General features: G+C 40.3%; 1 protein-coding gene across 1 annotated transcript; it reads right to left on the bottom strand.

Moving 5' to 3' along the window:
• Window positions 1-39: 39 nt before the first annotated feature.
• Window positions 40-16,810, bottom strand: evpla (envoplakin a). The gene is made up of 22 exons (XM_075462548.1): window positions 16,604-16,810; window positions 11,473-11,572; window positions 11,209-11,363; window positions 10,826-10,949; window positions 10,193-10,324; window positions 10,020-10,061; window positions 9,585-9,746; window positions 9,273-9,380; window positions 9,087-9,182; window positions 8,857-8,967; window positions 7,343-7,492; window positions 7,043-7,197; window positions 6,854-6,951; window positions 6,540-6,712; window positions 5,796-5,971; window positions 5,411-5,549; window positions 5,099-5,292; window positions 4,652-4,802; window positions 4,385-4,468; window positions 4,192-4,299; window positions 4,017-4,109; window positions 40-3,881 (listed from the first exon to the last, which is right to left on the bottom strand). The coding sequence occupies exons 1-22, from the start codon at window positions 16,654-16,656 to the stop codon at window positions 504-506; spliced, it is 5,982 nt and encodes a 1,993-aa protein (XP_075318663.1). The 5' UTR covers window positions 16,657-16,810; the 3' UTR covers window positions 40-503.
• Between the last annotated feature and the right edge of the window lie 4,969 nt (window positions 16,811-21,779).

Here is a 21,779-nt window from a genome sequence, read left to right as displayed (position 1 = left end):
AAAGACTGCTCAGGAGTAAAATGTGAGAGGCCCACGCTCTTTAACCATCATAACTTAAATTTATTGATATTTCATATGTGTTTCTTCATATAGTATCAATCTTGAGTTTAAAGTGAACAGTGTCAAGGATAGCCCACGAGTAATACAGAATCAAATCAATATCAGCAAGTAGCATTGCACCATGCCCCAGTAACCCTAATAAACACAATTGTATTAGAGATGAACAGCATTCACATCCTGCTTTTAAATTAAATCAAAAAAGAAGAAGAAGAAAAAAAAGAACAAATCTTCCTATATAAAGACATGTTTGGTAAACAAATGCAACTCAGCAGCAATCATTTTGGCTTGACAGAAAGCTTTGCGGTAGAAGACTTGACCTGAGTCAAAATGTACATTGTAAATGATATATGAATTTCATTTGTGTTTTTTCCTACCTAATTGTACTTTTTTTTTTTTTATTACAACGCTGTGCATACCAGGTGACTAGTAAATAGTAAACATATCTAATATCGCCTTGAAGAGTTGTACACTGGATAGGCATCTTTGGAAGAGGCAGCCAGCATAGGTAAGCCTGACTTTTGGTCTTTCTTACAGCGATCCAGAGCTTGTTTGTAGTTGATCTTCTCCTTTGTGATTGGATCTATGATATCCTTGATGTAATTTGTCTCGGTTTGCAGCTCCCTCATTATTGTTCTGTCAATAATCTTGGATCCATAGGCATCCATGATGCTTACTCTGCGACCAGTGTTGGGATCGACCAGCCCTCCAGTCAGGTGCTGGGCCTCCATGTAATGAATTGCAGTTTCCTTCGGCATCCAGCCTTTCTGAACGGCTTCTCCCACAGACAAACACTCTTTGGTCACGGGGTCTTCGATTCCAGTGAATGCCTTTTGCGCATTAAGCAAGCGTTGGACCTGACTATCATCAATGAGGCCTCTATTTGTTGCCTTGTGAACTGTGTATCTCTCATTGTTGCTGGTGTCAATGATGCCACCTGTTGCTGCCTGAGCTTCCAGAAGTTTTTGGGCAGTGGTGGGGTCGATCAATTTGCGCAGGGTGGCACTGCGTATTGTATAGCAGGTGTCAGTGTGCATATCCATTATTCCTGCAATTGGGAATGCAGTGGAAAGGTCCACTTGGTCTGCCTTGACTGTAGTGTTGGACTTTGGAGTGATCGAATTGAACTCGGGCTTCTTCTTATTGTCACCTGCCACCAGCAGGGCAAACTCTGATATTGGAATCTTGCCGTTTTTGTATTGTTGTTGATCATATTCTGTTAGCCTTCCTTCCTTAATGGCATCTTTGATTGAGTACTGCTTTCCACTCTTGCGATCCTGCAGGACAGATGTCTCCCCGTCAGGTCCCATGGAGGTTATCTCCTCCCAGTCACACTCAAGCTCCTGCAGATTAATGTACTGCTGACGATCGATCAGACCCTGCAAGTAGGCATCATAAGGAGACATGTCTTTGCCAGTCTCTGGATCCAAAATGGTGATTTTGGTGGAGACATTGGTTTCTTTGGTTCTCGTCTCTGCCTGATCCTCTTTCTGCAGATTTAGCAGAAGTTCACGGATGGTACTGTCTCGTTGATGGATCTTGTCTTTTTCATCCAAGATCTTCCTTTCCAGTTGCTGGCCGTCTGACCCCATCTTAATGCTCCTTTGTTTACTCATTTGTGTTCTTTCACTCATTAGTCTTGTCTGTTGTTGGAAAGACAGGCTGATGTCATGTCTTTTAGCCTCAAGTGTTCTGAGTTCTCGATTGAGGTCGTCCCTCTCCCTCATTAAGGCATCTCTGTTCACTGTTAGGCTTGTCTCCTCCCTTGAAGAGCTGGATTTGGTGCTTGTCAGCCGGTTGATTTTGTCACTGAGACGTCTAATTTGATCCTCCAAGTCTTGTCTGGCATATTTGTTCTGAGACACTTGTTCCCTCAGGCGATCCCTCTCTGCTTCAACAGCCTGGTCTTTCTCAATACGGACAACCTCTTTGTACACCGTCTTTTCCCCAGACTTCTCTCTCTGCAGGATCTGCAGCTTTACATTGATGTTGCGGATGTCTCTCTCGAGTCGCAGGAGATCGCTGGTTTCATTGTCCATGTCTGACCGCAAACCATTTGTCATCCTCTCCAGCTTAGGGTCTCTCTCAACTTTCAGTACCTCTTCGACAACTATACTCTCCTCAACAGGAGGCGGAGCGTTTTCCAGCTGTGTGATGCGCATTCGAATCTCTCTGAGGTCAGACTCAGCTTGAATCCTCTTTTGACGCTCATCACTCTCTCTTATGATCCTTTCTTTGTCTTCCAACTTTGTTCTCAACTGTTGCAATTCTAGATCCAGCTGACGTCTGCTCATTACTTCTTCATCGAGGTTCCTGCTGAGCCTCTCATGGTCCAGTAGTTGCCTTGGGTCCTTTTGTAGGCGTACAACCTCCTGCACAACGACTTTCTCCTCAGGCTTCTGTCTCTCCAAGAGGATATATTTGTTTTGAAGGTCAAACACCATCTCTTCTATGTTGCGCCGCAACTGTGCTTCTTCCCGCACATCCCTTTGTAAGCGGTCAGCTTCCTTCTCGAGAAGTGGATCAGGCACATACTTAATGACCTCTCTGGTGACAAGTTTGGTCTCTACCTTGGACTTTTCAGCCTTCCATTCATCTCTCTCTTTCCGCAGCAGTCTGACTTTGTCCTCAAGGGAGCTGTAATGGGTGTGTAAATAGTTCACCTGATCATTTAATCTACGTATCTCTCGCTCATTTTCAGGGCTTCTTTCTTCTTTAATCACCTCTTGGAGAACTTCCTTCAGTTCCACTTTGGGCTTCTCAGAACGAAGGACGTTGAGATCAGTGGTGACTCGGGTGACGTTCTTCTCAATATCAGCACGCTGTTTGTTGGTGTCCTGTATGTTTTTGCGGATGCGCATTATCTCCATCTCCGTGTTTGGGTCTATGCGGTAGATTTCATTCACGATTTCTTTCACCTCAGTTCTTGGTTTCCAGTCTTGAACTTCTCGGTAGCGACTCTGGAGTTCTATCACTTCTTTAGACAAAGAGTTGTTTTGAATCCTCTCTTGCTCCAGGCTTGTTTGGATATTCTGAGAAGCTGCGATAAGGTCAGGGTCTTGTTCAATCTTTTTCACCTCTTTAGTGATGATCTTAGGCTGGATGTTAGGAATCAGCCTTTCAAGGGCATTAATCTGACTCCTTGTCTGGAATATTTCATCATTGAGGAGCTTGCTTTTGTTGCTCTCATCAGATATTTCTGTCTCAAATGTTTGGACTGCTCTCAACATCTCTGGATCCTGTTCCACTTTAACTACTTCCTTCTTAAACACTCTCTCTTTGATGGGTGGTCTCTTCTGCTGGAGAATTGTGACTTCTGTCTTCATCTGAATCTGCTCTCCGTCTTTCACTCGAATTTCATTTTTCATCCTTTCTATTTCATCTCTCATCTTATCGGCCTCCACATCCAGCTGGGGATCTCTTTCAAATTCTGTTACCTCTCTGGTTAGCAGTTTCGGTTTCGTGTTTTTAAGTGTGTCCTCAAAGACGGTGATTTTCTTGTTTAACAACTCAACCTCAGACTGGGTAGTACTTCGTCTCAGGGCCTCATCGTGTAGTTTGTTCCTCAGATCAGCCAAATCATTTTCCAGTTTTGGGTCCCGGTAGTACTGCAGTACTTCTTTCTCCTCTACCCGCTCCACTCCTCTGCGACTCTTCAGTGACATCATCCTGTCTCTGAATGTCTTCAGATCAGTTACTGTATGAGCCATCCTCTCCTTTTCTTCATCCAGCTCTCTTTGCAGAACATCTACCTCAGAGACACTCCTTTGCTGACTTTCAAGCTGCACTTGTTGCTGTGCCACCATCTGAACTTTCTCTTCATTCTGCAACAGGGAAAGCAAATTCACTGAATGGCCACATGTTATCAGGGGATTTGTTTTGTAGCTTTATTTACATTAGCAGCTAGTGTGGAGTGCATGTAAAGGAGAGGCTTTTTTGTTTGAGGCCTGCTTTCTTACTTGTAAAATCACGTTCTTGGCCAAGCCCATCTGTTTTTGGAGTTGGGTGTTTTCAGCCATTGCTTCTGCATAACGGTTCACCAGATCTTTTTCCTGTAATAAACGAACCATTGATGACCTTGATCTTTTAATAAACTTACAGATATGTATCATTTTAAACACATATCGACTTTACCTTTTTTTGGACCGCATCAGAAAGTGTAAGCATATGAGGTTTCTTTGGAACAGTGGCACCAGCATCCTCAAGTGTACCGTTGTATTTGTCAACATTGTCCTCGTACTCCTACACAGATGTGAAGAATTAAGATGATTTACAAAATTAAATCACATTTTTGCATCAATAGGAATATAATCTTTTTCAATCTTACATTGAGCATATTCTGTAGGTCTTGAGAAAGGACAGCCACTCTGTCCATGTCGTCCTCCTTCCGCTTCAGGTCCTCCACCACTCTCTACAGTGTACCAAACATTATTTCTGTTATTGTGTTTTGGAAATAGACCAATTCTACATCATTTTTGGAGGAGAAAATATGAATAAAAAAATTCCCTGACAGAAAATCAAAGTTCGATTGCTCTGGTTGTTCCCTGCACCATTCACCACATGGTACCTCTGTATAGTAAGAACACTATCTCACCTCTTGGGAGTTCTGCTTGGCAGTGACCTGAGACAGATCGTCATTGAAGTTTATCTGATTTGTCGGCAGGTTGTCCAGGAAGGAGTTCAGGGATTTGCATGTGCTCTGGAACTCCTGGTTCTTGGTTGAAGCATCTTGCAAGATGTTTTCTCTGTGAGGTTTAAGTTACAATAACTTCACTTTCAGTGAACTACAGTATTTGTATGCAACTTTCCAGAGGCAGCACATCTCATACTAAAAAGCTATTTAAACATTGCTTGCAGGATATTTCTACATCTGAATGTTTGAGAAATAACAACAAAAAATTAATTACAATTGAATGTGTTTTACCAACCAGTCAGAGGATGAAATTAAACATATTTCACCATCCGATTTGCTAAATAATTGTTTGTGCAAGCAATACCTACGTGACTTTGAGGTGACTGAACTATACAGTATGACGCTCACCTCTCCTTCAGCTGGTTGGCAACATTTATATATCGAGTCTGCAGCTGCTTGACATCTTTCCTCTGGCGCTGGATGTCGGGGCAGTACTCCTGGTAGCCCTGCTGCAGAGAGCTGCATACCTGCTCTGTCACCTCCAGATCCTGACTGAGCTTTTTCATGTCATCCTGAGCTGCTGTCACAGACTTCTTCTGGCGCTGAATGCAACAAAAACGTTTTGGGTTGTGTATGTCAGTTGGAGCTTTTGTAAAAGACTAAGCTCATGTGGGGTTGAGATCAAACTTAAAATGTATGTGGAAAAGCACTTCCTCTCACCTGAATGTCCTCTGCACGGGCTTGAATTGCAGTTGGAGTGTCAGGGATCTGACTATCCTCACTGAGGTTTTGCTCAAATCCAGAGACAAGACCATCAACCTTTTTTATCTGTTTCTCCAGGTTGAGAGATGCATTTGCTCTGAAAAAGGAGAAATGGAATGATAAAAGTGTTGAAATAAGTAGCAAAAACAGACAATATATATACAAATTCATATATATAGAGAGAGAGAGAGAGAGAGAGAGAGAGAGAGAGAGAGAGAGAGATGTGTGCATATCATGTATTCAAGATGCGTTTGTAAAACTATTTAAAACTAAATCTCCCTGTCACTACGTAACGATGCCCAACAAGACAAAGACAAAAAAACAAAACAAAACATAGACATACTTCTTATTGTAGAGATCAGCAAGTGCAGCAATGCTGTTGTGCTTGTTGTTGGCAGCACTGAGTTTGAGTGGCAGCCCTGAGGAGGTACCACTGGGATCTTTAGACAGCAGGGGCTGCAGGTCAGCTTGTGCCACCTGCCTCTGCTGCTCCAGAGCCTTTAATGCATCGGCAGCTTGCTGTACAGGGCAGATTTAAAGGTACATACTTGTATCAGAATCCGTCAAATATCAGATACTTCATCATCTGGAGTTCCTACTTATCAACCTGTGTATTTCTACAAAGAGACACCTAATGGTGTGCATGTTGTTTCAGAATCTTCTCTATTGCTTTTTACAACATGATCACCTCCTGTTCATGCAAAGAAAGTGTAATGTAATATTGTACTACTTGGAGCATAAAATGCATGCAGGTTATTGAAACCTCAAAAGCTTGTTGAAAGCTCAAAAGAAATTGTTGAAATTAATATCAATGTAAGTGTGCTTGTGTTGTGATAGTAGCTACAGATGTCATATTGATGCTATAACAAGTTTAAGTGTTTAACAATCATAACAGAGAACCATTGTTTTATGATTGATATAAACATGAACCCATATAAATGATGACCATTACAACATTTGTTGTTCTTTACACGTTTACTCTAAACCTAAAGGGCAAACGAAAAAAAGTTCAACAAAGAGGACTCGAATGGGACTGATTGCAACGCCGGTGAATTTTCTGTTTGCTGAAAGTGTTTCTTCTTCCCACCTTCTGCTCCTTCATCCTCTTGGCCAGATCTCCAGACGGATCTGTGCGGCTCAGTGGGGCTCGCAGGCGGCTCAGCATGCTCTCCTCGGTCTTGGCTAGGTCGTTGTCCAGTTTGTCCAGCTGCTGAGCCAGGGCTGTTACTTTTGGGTCAGGTGGGGCAGAAGACACTGGGGCTGAATGAGAAAAGCAAGCGCTCAGCTGATCAGGGTCCTGAATATATTTGTGCACTGTTGACAAATAATTTTGTCCATAGACCCAATAATTACATATATATTTAATTCAAATACTTCAGGATTTAAATAACAGATAATAACCTGATTTTTGGGCTCTGCTAATATCTGATTTATGATTTTTCAGGGATGCTGCCAATGCTGCTCGTTTCTTCTTGATGTCTGCCAGTTCACCACCCAAACTAATGAGTTAAAAACAAAGAGAGGGAGGAAAAATACAATGATTATTCCCAACATTCAGGTGACATGATAATGCAGCTTTGTCTTACTTACAGATCCACTTTATCAATGGCATCTGAGTCAGGGGGTGGGATTTGGAAGAAAACTCCTGGGGAGGTTTTTGCTGTACCATCACTGGAGATAACATCCCAGTTCTCAATGTCAGAGTTTGATTTCAGAGTAAATTTCTCCCCTCTTGACAGAGAAGCCTAAACAGAGGTGATGAAAAAATTAGAAAGTAAAATCAGGGGCTCATTAGAAAATAAAAAAAACCCCTCGGGCACAGATATTTGACAGTTTAGGTTTCCTCTATGTTGTTTTTCTTAATGTAGGGCAAAAAAATGCAGGCTTCACCCCATCATCTGTTTCCCAGTCGCACAGGGACTCTACTGTGATGGGTCTGTCGTTGGTGCTGCGTCGCAGTTTCAGAGGCGCAATGGTAGTGCTCCGTCTCCTCAAGTCGGCCAGCAGCTGTTCACAGTTCTCTACAGTCTTCTCCTCACCCTGGTGGGAAACAGATCCAAAGAAAATATTATTAGAAATAGCCAACTCATAGCAGCACAGCCACACCACTTAAATGATCCTACAATTAGTATGCTCGGCATACGTAGGCCACTCAGAAACAAGTGAAATATCACACAAAGTTTTCGTTCTCTCCAAATATTGTTGCAAAAAAAAAAGCAAACTTAAAAACAGGTAGAAATAACTGAATGAATAATTGTATGAAAACTCATCAGAGAGACGTACCACAGCTTCTGCTGTGGGACAGCCTTTTCTTTTTCATCAGTAGTGACTCATGTCTGTTCTGTTTGAGTGTTGTGCATGGACAGACAGCTCTATGTAAACACTTAAAACTTTTATATGGGTAACATAACCCAAAATGTAATTCTTTGACTAAGCTGTAATGATACCAAAGTTCTTAATCAAATATTAAGGTTCGTGAACTAACTTTCAAGTTGTGCTTTAAGTATCATGAAAAAGTCAATCATGGTGTTCTGTATTTTTTTCTGGAGAAATCTTCAAAATCTGATTTTCATCTGCACAATAGCCACTTTGCATGAACAGATATTTATTTAATATTATTTAAATCCATCGGATTAAGGGTTAAGAAGTACGTGGTGAAGTGGTGGTTTGATCCCCAGTGCCTAAGGATTCTTGGACGAGACTGAACCCTCACACTGCCTCTGATATACTCTTTGGTGTGATTGTGAGAGGGCAAAAGAAAAAAAAACTGTGTTCATGTGAACAGCTTAAAGAAAAGGAAAATATAAAGCACTTTGTTGAACCTAGATGAAGTTAAAATGTGCGTAGACCATTTACATGGACATCAAATAGATCAATCTCAGAAGTTGTGTGCTTACATGCAGGAAGGCGTTTAATCAGAATTAAACTTTTTGACATCTGCAATGTGAGCCCAGCTGCTAATCAGCAGGAAATATAACATAAGAACAGTAAAAGACTTGTTTTCTCCACTATATATATCCTATAATTCACTATGAGAAGACCAGCAAGATGGAGTCATATTGCACCCTGCAAACATTATGGACTGAAACTCTAACCAGATACTTTATCCAAGTTGACATAAGGATGTTTTTATGCTTCAGGCTCCTTCTGATTGAATTAAGGGTTACCTTCGATATCTGCCGCAATTCATCAATTCACTTTTGTACTTCTCTGTAAAGCATTTGTTCTATGAATGTTTGTTTGGATCCCATGAAAAGAGATGTATTCAGATGTGACAAATTAGATCTTGTTTATCATGATGTGATGCACATTGGCTTACTATGTGCTCAGTCTTTTCTTTTTTTTTTATCTCCAGTCTTTTTATTCTCTATATTTTCAGTTTCTCACTCTCAAACTTCTCATACCTCAAGCTGCATCAGTGTCTCGGAGTTGCTCTTTTTACTGACAGACTTGGGGTCCAGGCTGCTGTTGAGTTTGGTCAATGTCTCTGACAGCTGATCAGTGTCCATTTGGTACTGGAGATGGGACACAAAGAAATTAACATGTTGCATCACATGGAAATGTATTTAATGCATCATAATGGGACAAAATATGCACATATCCTCACATATTGATTACAAATATTCTAGCCCACCTTTTTGTATTCCTCCACGTTATCCAGATGTGTCTCTTGACAAATGCAGAGATTGAGGAATTTCTGCCATTCATTTCGCACAGCATCTCTTTGAGCCTTGAAATTTTATACGAGGAGTACACTTGGAATTAAACTACAATCGGGATTCAAGTTTGATGTGGTAGAATGTTTCAACAATGATTGTACCTGTATTGTGGAGCTGGCAGGGTGCTTCAATTCAATGAGCCTGTCACCCTCATCCTGGAGTTTGTTGACTTCGCTCTCGTGGGACAGCAGACTGTTGGTCTTGAAATTCTGATTGAGAATAAATCAAAAGTTTTATGTCTTTGGTCTTTCTAGCACAGAGCAAATACCTTCAGTGTTTCAGGACAAGCCAAACCATACAATTGTATATAATTTTTTGCTAAAAATGCTATTTTTCCACTTAAAGAGATCATAATCATACTAATTTACAAGTTGACAATCTTATCTTGGGCATCCGCAACAATTGACCCTGACCTCATACTGCCTGCGAACATCAGGTGGGTCCCTCATGCGATCGCTCCAGTCCTGCCTCTTGATCTTATCCTGTTCTTCTCTGAGGAAGGACAGCTCCTTGTTGCCGCCCTGCATGTAGTCATAGAGGCTGTTCAGGTAGTGGCGGCGCCACTTGGAGTTGTCCTAAATGAGAAAATCGATAAATGAGAATAAGATTCAAGATATGCTCAAAACGCTGAACTCACTGACATTTTAAGTAGAAATGAAATTGTAATTTCTGTATTTTCTACGCAGAAGCGGGTTAGTAAGCCAACTTGTTTTTATCAGATGGACATTTGATTCATTGATATGCTCCAATAAGGAATTAAACTTAAAAAAATCTAATGAAAATCAACAACTTGTGTATATCTTGAACAATACAATCTTCCGTTTGTGTGTAAATAGAAATCAACCCACCAGCAGGTTATTGTATTGCTTCTTCAGAGCTGTATATTTCTCCTGAAAGACAAACCAGTGACACATAACATAAGCTGTCTGAAACAGGATGTCATCAAGATGAAAGATGAAAAATGGTCTAAAGGGCTGAAAGATATGCAGGATATTCTGTGAATGTACTTCCATGTGTTTACCTTGCTGCCAGCAGAGCTGACACATAGCTGTGAGTTGTAGGCCTCAATTTCTTTGTGAAGGATGTTGTGAGCAGCAATCTGCTTCTCCAGGTCTGCCATGGAGGGGCCATACTCCTCTGCATTCACTTGTTTCTGTGAGCACAGACATCAGAGGACCACAGTTCATCAACTCAACTCAAACTTTATTTATAGAGCACATTTAAAAAACAACCGAGGTTGACCAAAGTGCCGTACAGGATAAAAGCTGCATTACAGGTAAAAGTGAATAATCCAACCGTTCCAAGCAGTTAAAATCAATAGATACTAAAACACAGTGCAATAAAATAGAATAAAATAAGTTCAAATAAAATACATTAAAATAAATTTTAAAAAAGTGGGTTTTTAAGGAGGATTTAAAAGCGAATGTGCCAGGGAAGGTTATTCCAGAGCCGAGGGGCCGCTCCCACAAAGGCTCGGTCACCTTTGGTGTTGAGGGTTTTTTTTTTTGTTCATCAGACAAAGTAACAGTTAAAAGCATAGCTGAGCAGCAGGTTTCTTCATTTTTCAAGCCCAAAAAACAACAAACATTGATATTCAAAGGGATTTTATGCTTCAATCTGGCTAAAGTGTTCCCACAGGGTTACTGATGCTTACTTGCTTCTGATTTAAAACAGGCCCCCAATCGATTCTGGGCATCAGCGACACATCATCAATCTGCTCGTAGACGTCTCGGTAGAAGGTGCAATCTTTCAGCCAGCGCTCATGGAGGTGGATGACACTGAAGGAGAAACGGAGAAATAAAGAACTCTGGTTGATATTTATGAAAGAAGCAACAAAATGAATCATCAGTTCACAAACTGTGAAATGAATTACACTATTCGGTCTTATTCTGCTGCCACATGTGCTTTTATAAACCTCCCTAAAGACTTCTTTTTTTTTAAAAGATTTGAGAAGGAAGAGAAACAAATCAAGCTGTGCCTTTCTTCCTGTGAACAACTACACTGTAATTCATGAGCATGCGTTCTCTATGTACTCACTCGACCTCAATTTCACTGGCCTGTGGGTGTTTGAGTTTCTTGGCTTTGTCGACGTCCAGGAAGAGGTCCTGCAGCAGGCCCTCAGCCTCTCCCAGTTTCTTTGAGATCTCATCCTGATGCTTGAAGGGCAGCTCTTTCTTGTCATTTTCAGCATCCTAGTGAAGGCAGACAGCAGACAAGCTGATAATTTAGTCCCGTAGTTTCAGGTGAGTATAGATCAAAAGACATTACTGCATCAATTTACTAAAATACGTCTGTTCTCACCACAGCCAGCAGCTCTTCCGCTCTGAGGATGTCTTTCTCCACCAGGTCAGCATTCCTTTGCATGTCGGCAATCAGCTGGGCCAAGTTGCTGGCTTTTGACCTGCAGGGCGAGGAGGAGCAGTGAGGTCAAGTAGGTCACAAGCTCAGATCAGTTCAAACATAACAACATTTATATTCTTTTACTTTCTTTCTTTCTTCCTTTTTTTCTGTTTTTCTTTATTTTTTTCTTCTGTCAGTGAGTGTAAGAGCGTATGTAAGTGCATTGAAAGCAAAACTTCACATCAGCCGTGTTTAACATGAACTAAACACAGAGAAGTGGACGTATAGATCATCTTCGCAATCAGAAAATCTACCCCCAGGCTATTTCTACCCTCCCGCACATGCACAAATCTGCGGTTTTGCACACACGGTGTAAATATCTCGGACTTTAACTTGTGCACATACATATATTTACTTTATTTTGTACTCTATTTTATTCTATATTTATATATTTTTAGTCTTATTTTGTATTTTAACCTTGCCTACATATTTTATTTGATATTCTACTATTCTAATTTAGGAATATTTAATTTTACTTTAATTTTCTATTAATGTTACTTTGCTACCTAGTTTATATTTTATAGTTTATAGTTTGTATTTTGTGGACGGCGGTCAAAGGTCATTTCACTGCATGTTGTACCGTGTATAACTAGGCATGTGACAAACAAAACTTTGAATCTCTATGGTTGAAGTTGTTGTTCTCTGTTTTTTAATTATCTGACTCTTCATCAACATCAAACACGTTGACCAGATTCTAACCGTTCTTCAGCCACTGATTGTCACAGTCTCTCCATCTGTCACTGTTAGTGCAGCTCTCTGTTGGCAAGGAACAGTTTCATGTTTGAGTAAATGATGACTTAGTGATGGACTAAGTGGGGATGGTTTAAATGAAAAGGAGGGTATTGATAAATGGGAGCACAGTAAGGGAACTCTACACACACATTTGTGACAAGTACACAAGCAAAGCTGTTTGTTCTGGCTTTTTCTGCTGGTACATTAATCAATTGAAAATGCAATTTAATGAGTATTTTACTAAAAATACACCATATTTCCAATGATGCAACATCTCCATTTTGAGGTGGACATAGAAGTTTTCTTACAAACGTGTATATAAAAAAGCAATATTTGCCAGTTGTGATATAGCTGAAAGTGAAATGAAGACTGAACATGTGCAGGTTTAGAGAATGCAAGGTGTCACATAAAGCTAATCTATAACACTTCACCACTTAACTTGACCCACATCTTTTAACTCATCTGGACTGTTGCTTGTTTTTAAATTCATTTAAATGATTTTATTTGTTTCTTTTTATATTCTTTTATAGCCTGGAAAACCAGCGCCAACTGCTGGACGGCAAAATGTTTTGCCTGCGGTTGGGTCTGGCCTCGATCCACTTGTCATTTTGAAAATACTGCCCTGAATCTGGCAGATGGCAACTAAACCAATCACAACGCAGAGATGTGTTTTGAATCAACGCGGGCGGGCCAGAGGGTTCTGGTGCGGGGTTTTGAGGGAGTGACGACAGAGCAGTGCGACGTTGGGCAGTGGAAGCGAACATAGACAAGCGAAAGCACAACAAGAAAGATGGCGGCGGCAATGGAACAGTGCTCGTTTGATTCAGCCTTGGCACACAGCCATTATAACGAACAGCCTTGCCACTCTGTATTAAGCCCCATTGTACCGGCTTTTTGGCTGCAGTTCCACCAGAATTCCACTGGGAGCGTCGGTGGAGACCAGAATGAATGGGGCCCTATGGAGCTAGATGCTACAAATGGTCAGTTTCACCTAAGTCTCCTCAAGAGCGCTCAGATTTGAATGTAGTTTCTGAGAGCTCAACATGGGTTTCAAGTAAAAAATCTACTGAACGAGTACATATATCGCTTTGATTTCTTACTGGTTGGCTTCTTGTTGTCCACAACGCGCTAGCATTGTGCTAATGACAGCTGGTCGACCCGCTATGTATGACGTCATATACACTTCAAATCCTTTTTTTAAGCAAATGAGTGGCTCTAAAAATCTAAAACTCAGCCATGGGTATTTTCTAAACACCCTTTTTCGAAAACAACATTCGAATTACTAGAGAAAAAATTATATCTTGAGATAAGGGCACGAAAGGGCGTATAGCTCCATAGGACTCCATTCATTCTGGTCTCCAACATTGGGCGCCCCACGTGGAAAGAGGGTGGAACTGCAACCAAAATCGCCTCGTTGGAAACCGGAAATGCACCGTGAGTGGCGTATCTGTCCTATTATAGAATCTGTGCTTGGCATCAGTTTTGGAAGAGTCCCCTCCCACCAAAGCTTTCTGTCGCGCTTACTACGTCACAGTCAGTTGCGCTGATTGGTCAGAGCGTTGGCCTATAGGCACAGACGCGGTTTGAAAGACAACGGGTTGTGCTCATCAACAATGTTCCGTTGTATCCATTGATCGGTGCCAGACTAAATTAGACATCCAATCCATTTAGGCTGGTTTATCAGGCTAATTCTTTTATGTATTTTTAATGCTTCTTACACTCCCTGCTGCAACGCTTTTATTTCATGTGAAGCACTTTGAAATGTTTGTACATGAAATGTGCTACAAATAAATTTGATTTGATTTGACATACCAAATAAATCAGAGGCACTTATTCTGAGAAAGAACGTAAGCAATTGTTGAATGTAAAGATATGCTTTGGGCAGCCTCATTGTAATTTCTTGCTGCACTTTAAAGGGGAGGGGATGGGTCGCTACAGAGGTGTGTCATCAAGCTGCAAGCTCATCTGGTTCCTCACAATGAGCTCGCTGTTCCTGCTCATTCAGTCGGGCAGGTATGTGCCCGACACATGAGCACCATTTCTGACTTTCTCAACATTTAGCAGCCAAAAGACTCTTCTTCATTCGTTATTAACAGAAACTGTACATGGCTTTTACTAACACAGCCTCATTAGGGATATTTCATTAAGACCTCCAACTCTTTCGGCTCTTTTGGTAAATGCAGGTAGATTGGGTGATGACTTAGAAAGTGAGTTAAATACTCACTTGTGGAGAAGTATAAATGTTTATGATGATTCTTGTTAAACTAACCAAAGATCTTTTAAAATACATGATTTTGAATGTAAAAAAAACTGTCAAATTCCACGTCACTTTTTAACTGAAAATCTTTTACAGTAGTTTTCTGGAAAATATCAAAGAATATTTTATTTGACATGACTTTAAATTGAGAAGTGAGTAATGGTTTGTTTCTTTCATCAAAACCATCAAAGCGTATTCATTCACTGTTAGTGGAAAAGGGGCTGATTGGTCCCACCCTCTTCGCTGCAGAGTCAGCAGTGTCTGTTTTTTTGTGATTTGGGGGTACGGAAAGCGTGTTTTTCAGGAATTCTTTGTAAGATCTGAGGTGCTTTATGTGTAAATGGTTTGAGCTCCTCAGAAACTGCTTCAGTGAAGAAAAAAAACAAACATTATGGTTAAAATGTAGAATAAAATAAGATTATTTGTACACATTATTATCTTATGAATGACTAAGATAGGAAAGTTAAATAGCTTGCAGCTACAGTTGATTTCATCTAAAAGTAGGATAACTGGATAAGCCACATAACTAAAATGGGCTGGTCTGCATTTCCTTGGTTGCTGTTGTTGCAGAAACACACCCTGATTTGGCAAAGCTCTAACTTTCCCCCAATGATGAAAAAGAGGGTGAAAGCAGCTCAGATCTTCATGAAACTGTAGAGTAATTAAGTAACAGTTCAGTTTAACTCACAGAAACAAATTAGGCTTGTGCTGTGCACTACACAATCTCTACAAAATCTGTGTGTATTCAACAGAGTCTTCTCAGTGTGAAACTATAGAGGCTAACTCACTACACGACCCAAGCTTCAGGAATACACCCACACAACAGATCAAAGTTGTTGTTCCCTATCAAAAATCAAGCATTTCTTGCTTAAAAGTGACATTAGGCATTATTGTTAGACATCATAGGTGTGAATCCAGTGAAATACATGGATCCATCCTGTTAATTTACTCTGAGGCTAAAACAACTGAATCATCTTCTGGGTCATTTTGATAATTGATCAACTATTCCTGGTTTCAAATTGAAAAATACTCATTGTTAACTGTTGGTCAGATTAAAGTAAAACCAGAAATTTGAATCTGGATGAGATATTTCATGTTCACAACTAATTAAGGACTTAACCACTTATGTAATGATGGAAACTGTTGGTTGGAAACCAAAGGCCGCATAAGAGAGAGAAGCTAGTTGATCGGTCCGGACAGCACAGCCCTCATCATATTGCAGCAGACAACAACCTGTGTGGTGCAGAGGCAGGGGGAACAGTGCTCCTCACGCACACTGTATGTTCAAAACTCAATTTAAAGACATTATGATTAATGACTTCCTGTCCTAAAGATTCAAAATAAATCTTTGTCTGTAGCAACAAATTAAGTGAGTTCTCTGGAGATGTTATCATGGACATAATGAATGGTCAAATAGTGTCTTTGCTTTAACTCAAACACATGAAAACAATCACTTGCATGTTATTGTACAAAGAAAAATTGGCATTATTTTCTTCTTGACCATTTGGCCATCACAAAACACAAACCTTTTGAGACGTGTACTATCTGAGGCAACGTATTTAAAACCATCATGTTTTAATAATACAGAAGATGTATTTTCCAAAACTAATGTGTCTAATTTGTTAGTAAGTTTTTGAAATATTTTCTTTTTCTTTTCTCATTCTAACTCATTCCACCTCATCTATTGCCAACCACTGTCCCTCCTCATTCTCATGAAATATATGCCAGAGCTCAGGCTTGGTTAACAAACTCTCAATTAGCTTTCACCACCTCAGAGGATTGACTTTGACAGTGAAATGATTGAAGGCATTCCCGCAATAAACATATCCGAAAATCTCCTTTAAACCAGGCATAATGTGATGGGAGGGGAAGCCCATAACACACTGGGAGAAAAAAAAAAGGACAGCAACATTTACAAGAAACCTGACACAGTTCTAGACTCTGGAAGAACTGCAGGAGGGGCAACATGACCGAGATACTCACATATCCTACGTTTCTCTGTGCATTCATAATATGCATTCATATTTCCAGGGAAAAACTTACTTGCTCATCTTGCCCTTCAGCGTGTCGTCTTTGGACTCCTTTTTCTTAAACATCTTGGAGAAGGTCAAGCGAAGATCCTACAAAAACTTCACCCTCTGAGTCTTACTCCTTCTTCGTCTCTGTCTTCCTTACCCTGTGGCTCCCAATTTGTCTCTCTTCTGACTTTGGTTCTTCTCAAGCACACTAACACACAAAAAAAACTCACACACTCATGTCAATACAATGTGGCTCCTCCCAGACAGGTTAACCGATGGGTCAACGCCCAGACATCCACCTTGCGGAGGAAGACCGGATCAACCTGTCTTCCCTGCTCTCTGTCCTCCTGCCTATCCGTTTCATCAGGGCCTGCAAATGAGCAGGAATCATCATTCACAAGGCTGGATAGAAACTGCTTTCTTTCTGAAGTGATAGACCTTTAATTAAAAAAGACCTTTAATTTGAGCAAAAACTCAACTCAACTTTATTTATAAAGCTCTTTAAAACAGCCGTGGCTGAAACAAAGTGCTGTACATGAGTAACAACACAAATATATGAGGCATAAAACATAAGAACAATGTAAAAACAATAGTAAACAATAACAATATTTTGATTGAGTGTTTATTTCGAGCTTATTTTCAGGCAGATTACAAAATAAATACATTTCCATAATACATATGAGTTTACATATTCATCTAGAACAAAGGTAACAGAAATCAATACTCGCTCGAAAGGGAGTGAGACGAAGTAAAAATACTTATTTGCTCCCACCCCCATTCAAAAATTACAATTTGTATGGATGCGTCTTACATACGTTGGCATAGTTTTTAACTTTCAACCTAATTTTAACATTTTATTACACATATCTTCTCATCTCTTATTTGATGTTAATCACAATTTATATGATGATAACATAATAGCCCGTACATATACATTACAAAATTTCTTCAGTTTTGTATTTTGTCATTACTTCCACTTTATATCTGGCTTTGAACTGATGAATAGAAATACACTGCTTAAGTTGTTCCTTCAACCCATTCCAGAGCCGTTTTTATAAAACAACAGAAACAATAAAACAATAACAGAAACAGAGTCTCACGCTGGGTTAAAAGCCAGGGAATGGAAATGGGTTTTAAGACGAGTTTTATAAGGAATTCACCACAGGATGGGGAAAGTTAAGAGCAAAGAATGGGTTAAAGGTAGGCTTAAACGTGACTGGAATAAGGAACAACATTTTATACAATGATCACTATGAGTCAAAAGTCTAAATGTACATCATGATATAATTTATAAACATCTTTAATGGGCTCAGTGGTTAGAGTGATCAAATCAAAAAGATTGGTGAAACTGACAGCTGGAGGGGGGTCAGTCCACCGTACCCCCCATGCTCCCCGGGTGCTGTGAATGGCTGCCCACGCTCCAGTGTATATGGCATCTGTCTCTATGAGTGTGTGACCCTGTGCATGTGCATGTGCATGTGCATGTGTGTGTTCAACAGGTGCCGACCTGGATGGATTAAAAGCGGAGGAGAAATTTCGTCTATCGCTGTATTCACGATAATAAATTTGATCTTAATGAGGGACCACTCCTTCACACATTCTGCTGACAATGATTATTTTCCATCCTCACACTGGCACCACAACCCTCCATGAGGGTTCTGATCACCTCTGCATGCCACAGACACGCTGTGTGTACTGTCAACAATCAAACACCAGGAGGGTCAAGCAGGAAGTCTGTTACATAAGCTCTTTCATGGAGATGTACATGTCATAATGCTATACAGAAAATACAAACGGGTTTATATACATGGCAAAGTCCCTTGTGTCGCATCTACAGCACAGTCATGCAAGGCGTTCAAGATTAGGGCGTCTCCCTGTAGCTTTTTCAACAATAGTAAAACATGGTGAGGAATGCAGCTGGGCAGCTTTCCTGTGACAAGAGCACGCATATTTGATTGGTCCAGCTATCAAGTGTTGCTCTCTGGGTGTTTCCACCTGCCTGGAAAAACAGATACTTTTTATGTTGCTCAGATACCATATATATATATGTATATATATATATGTTAGATCGATTCTTTCGATGGCAGCTCAAGAACAAGCCGGAGGAATCTCAAGTTAAATAAAGTGTTAATTGGTAGTCACACGTCGAGCTCCCGCAGGAAATCCGTCAGACTGAGCCTCGATTTCCGGTTATCATTTGCATTTACAGCCTCATAGGTTGGACTCACACTCGACCGAGTATGATTGGACATGAGTAGGTTCAACATGCTTCGTCATATTCTCTGGATCAGCCAAACAATGTGTGTGTGTGAATCTGCCCTTGCTTTCCCAGGCTTTCCCAATTGTTTTGTCTTCCCATTCCTGCATGGAAAAGTACAGAGTACAGAGACTATTTCATTTATAGTGTCTAAGAACAAAGCCAATTTTAACATATATATATATATATATATATATATATATATATATATATATATATATATATATAGTAACCAGAGGTGTAGTGATGCCAGGAGAAGTGGATATACTTTTAATTCCTGACCCTATGTTGCTATTTTTTTTTTCCCCAAGTAGCTTGTCCACCAAATGATAAGGGCCTTCTATAAAAAGTATAAATAGTGTAATGTAATAGCAGTGACATTTTGTTGATCCAAAATGGGAAAATAGAATTTGCACACTGTCACCTATCAGTTACTACTTGACATAAGAGTAAAACACATTTTGAACTCAAAAGCCTGAACTGCACGCCTAAACCTAACCATACATCCATCTATTTTCTATGCCCTCTTAATCCAGTTTAGGGTCGCAGGGGCACTGGAGCCTATCCCAGCTGTTATTGGGCGAGGAGCAGGGTGCATTCTGGACCGGTCCATCAGAGGGACCCAACCAACCAATCCACTGAAAATACATCAACTTGGAGCACAATCTTGAATGGATGTGTACACCAGATAGGATTCAGATATGGATATACTCAGTGATGAGCTAAAAACAAGTGGGTATATTTTTTTTAACTCGTGTACTACACCACTCGTTACTTCAAAGTATGGAATCCCGAGCAGTTCCTTAAACCACTGTTTTTGGAAACCAGGTCACATAAGACAAAAAGTGAGAAGATCAAAGTCAGTGTCTCATGTCAGACAAGACGCAAAAAAATTTAAAATCAAGGTAAAAGGGGACAAAGCATCACCGCACTCTTTGGGATGCATCATCTGGCTACATTAATTATCCATGCTGAGTGTCATAGCACTTTAGATGTCGACATATATGCACATTGTGTTGCTGAGGTGTTTCAACATGAAACTGCTCTCAAGTCACTCAAATCTGCTGTACATTAAAATAAAATAAAATAAAATTTATCTATATAGCAAATTTCATGAACAAACAGTTCAAAGTGCTTCACATAAAATAAAAGCATTGCAGCAGGGAGTGCAAGAAGCATTAAAATACATAAAAGAATATAAAGAGAAACAAATAAAATCATTTAAATGAATTTAAAAACAAGCAACAGTCCAGATAAATTCAAAGATATCGTGCAGATTTCATGCATAGACAGATGAGAACAGAAATGTCTTTAACCTGGATTTAAAAATGTCTCCATTTGGTGAAAGTTTAATCTCCACTGGCAGTTTGTTCCACTTGTTTGCAGCATAACAGCTAAATGCTGCTTCTCCATGTTTAGTCTGGACTCTGGACTGGACCAGCTGACCTGAGTCCTTGGATCTAAGAGCTCTGCTGGCTTTATATTCTCTGAACATACCACAGATGTATTTTGGGCCTAAACTAATCCAACCAACCAACTAAAAGCAACAAGGTCAAATCAGCAAATTTAGATTTAGCTTGTGGCTCAACGTAAAGACGGTTAGCGCCGTCAGCACACAGCAAGAGGGTTCCTGGTTCAAACTGTGGCTGGGTTCTTTCTGTGTGGAGTTGGCATGTTCTCACAGTGCATGCATGGCTTCTCTCCGGGTATGGCTTCCTCCCACGGCCCAAACACATGCATGTTAGGTTAACTGGTGTCTCTAAATTGACTCTAGGAGTGTGAGCTGGCATTGTTTGTCTCGTTTGTCTCTGGTTGGCCATGTGATGGACTGGCAACCCGTCCAGGGTGTACCCCGCTACTCGCCTAGTGACAACTGGCATAAGCTCCAGATCAGGGGTGGAGCAGTGATTTTAAATGTGGGGGTGTTCCAGGGGGGGCACATGAGTGCCACATCAAGCCCATAGACACGACGCTGAAGTTGGCATCCAATTTGCAAATTAAATGGATGGGCATAAAGGGCCATTTCACTGCATTTTTTGTCATTGTGATCGCCCTAAACTAGATCCTGTATGGAAACTACAATAGTTACACTGCTAAAATCTGGATGGAATTATTCTAAAGAGGCTACAGATTCATTAAAACCTTGTTTGGAATTTGTGAAACCTTTTTCTGATTTGTGAAAATGCAGAACAGGGCCATTTTACTGCTTTTTTTAGCATTTTGATCGTCCTAAACTAGATCCTATATGGAAACTACAATAGTTGCACTGCTAAAATCTGGATAGAATTATTCTAAAGAGGGTACAGGGTCTTTAAAACACATTTTATGATTTTTTAAAACTTTATTTGGTCATTGAAAATTCAAAAAGGTGAAACCATCCTACTGTAAAAGTGGGGGTGTCGAAACACCCCCATCCCCCACGGGTGCAACGCCCATGGATGGGTGTCAGTATAAAGATGGAAACTATGTAGAGCAGCAGGAAAAAGATTTTGAAACCTTTAAAATAACAGATTTCTGCAGGAACTCCAAATGAAATGCAGTCTCATCTATGCCACGATTATGTACAAAAACCGTCTAAAAGAAACCCAAACACTGTGATTTTCATGTTGTCACACTGAGTAAATAATAATGACTTAGGTTTGGAGGTTCCCCTCTCTGTAACATAATGACATTCTGTTGAATTGCAGTTTTTTCTTTCCTCCAGTCTTCTTATAACGAGGAATTCTGTGCCTTTTTAAATTGCGAGCCAGCAAGAATGCTGTTCCTAATTAGCACAAACTCGACCTCAACCAGTCAGAGGTAGTGGCAGCACCTGAGGGGAGGCGGATGTGCTGGAATGAACTGAAGAGGAATGGTCCACATTCTTTTCCGACAGGTGATCAATTCTCCAGAGCAGCTACAGACGGTGGCTGATGAAGGCTGTTGCTGTTTGGCAACTTAATTT

Source organism: Odontesthes bonariensis, chromosome 4 (assembly GCF_027942865.1).
Source record: "Odontesthes bonariensis isolate fOdoBon6 chromosome 4, fOdoBon6.hap1, whole genome shotgun sequence".
NCBI classification, from domain to species: Eukaryota; Metazoa; Chordata; class Actinopteri; order Atheriniformes; family Atherinopsidae; genus Odontesthes; species Odontesthes bonariensis.
This window is presented reverse-complemented; position numbering and strand designations above follow the sequence as displayed.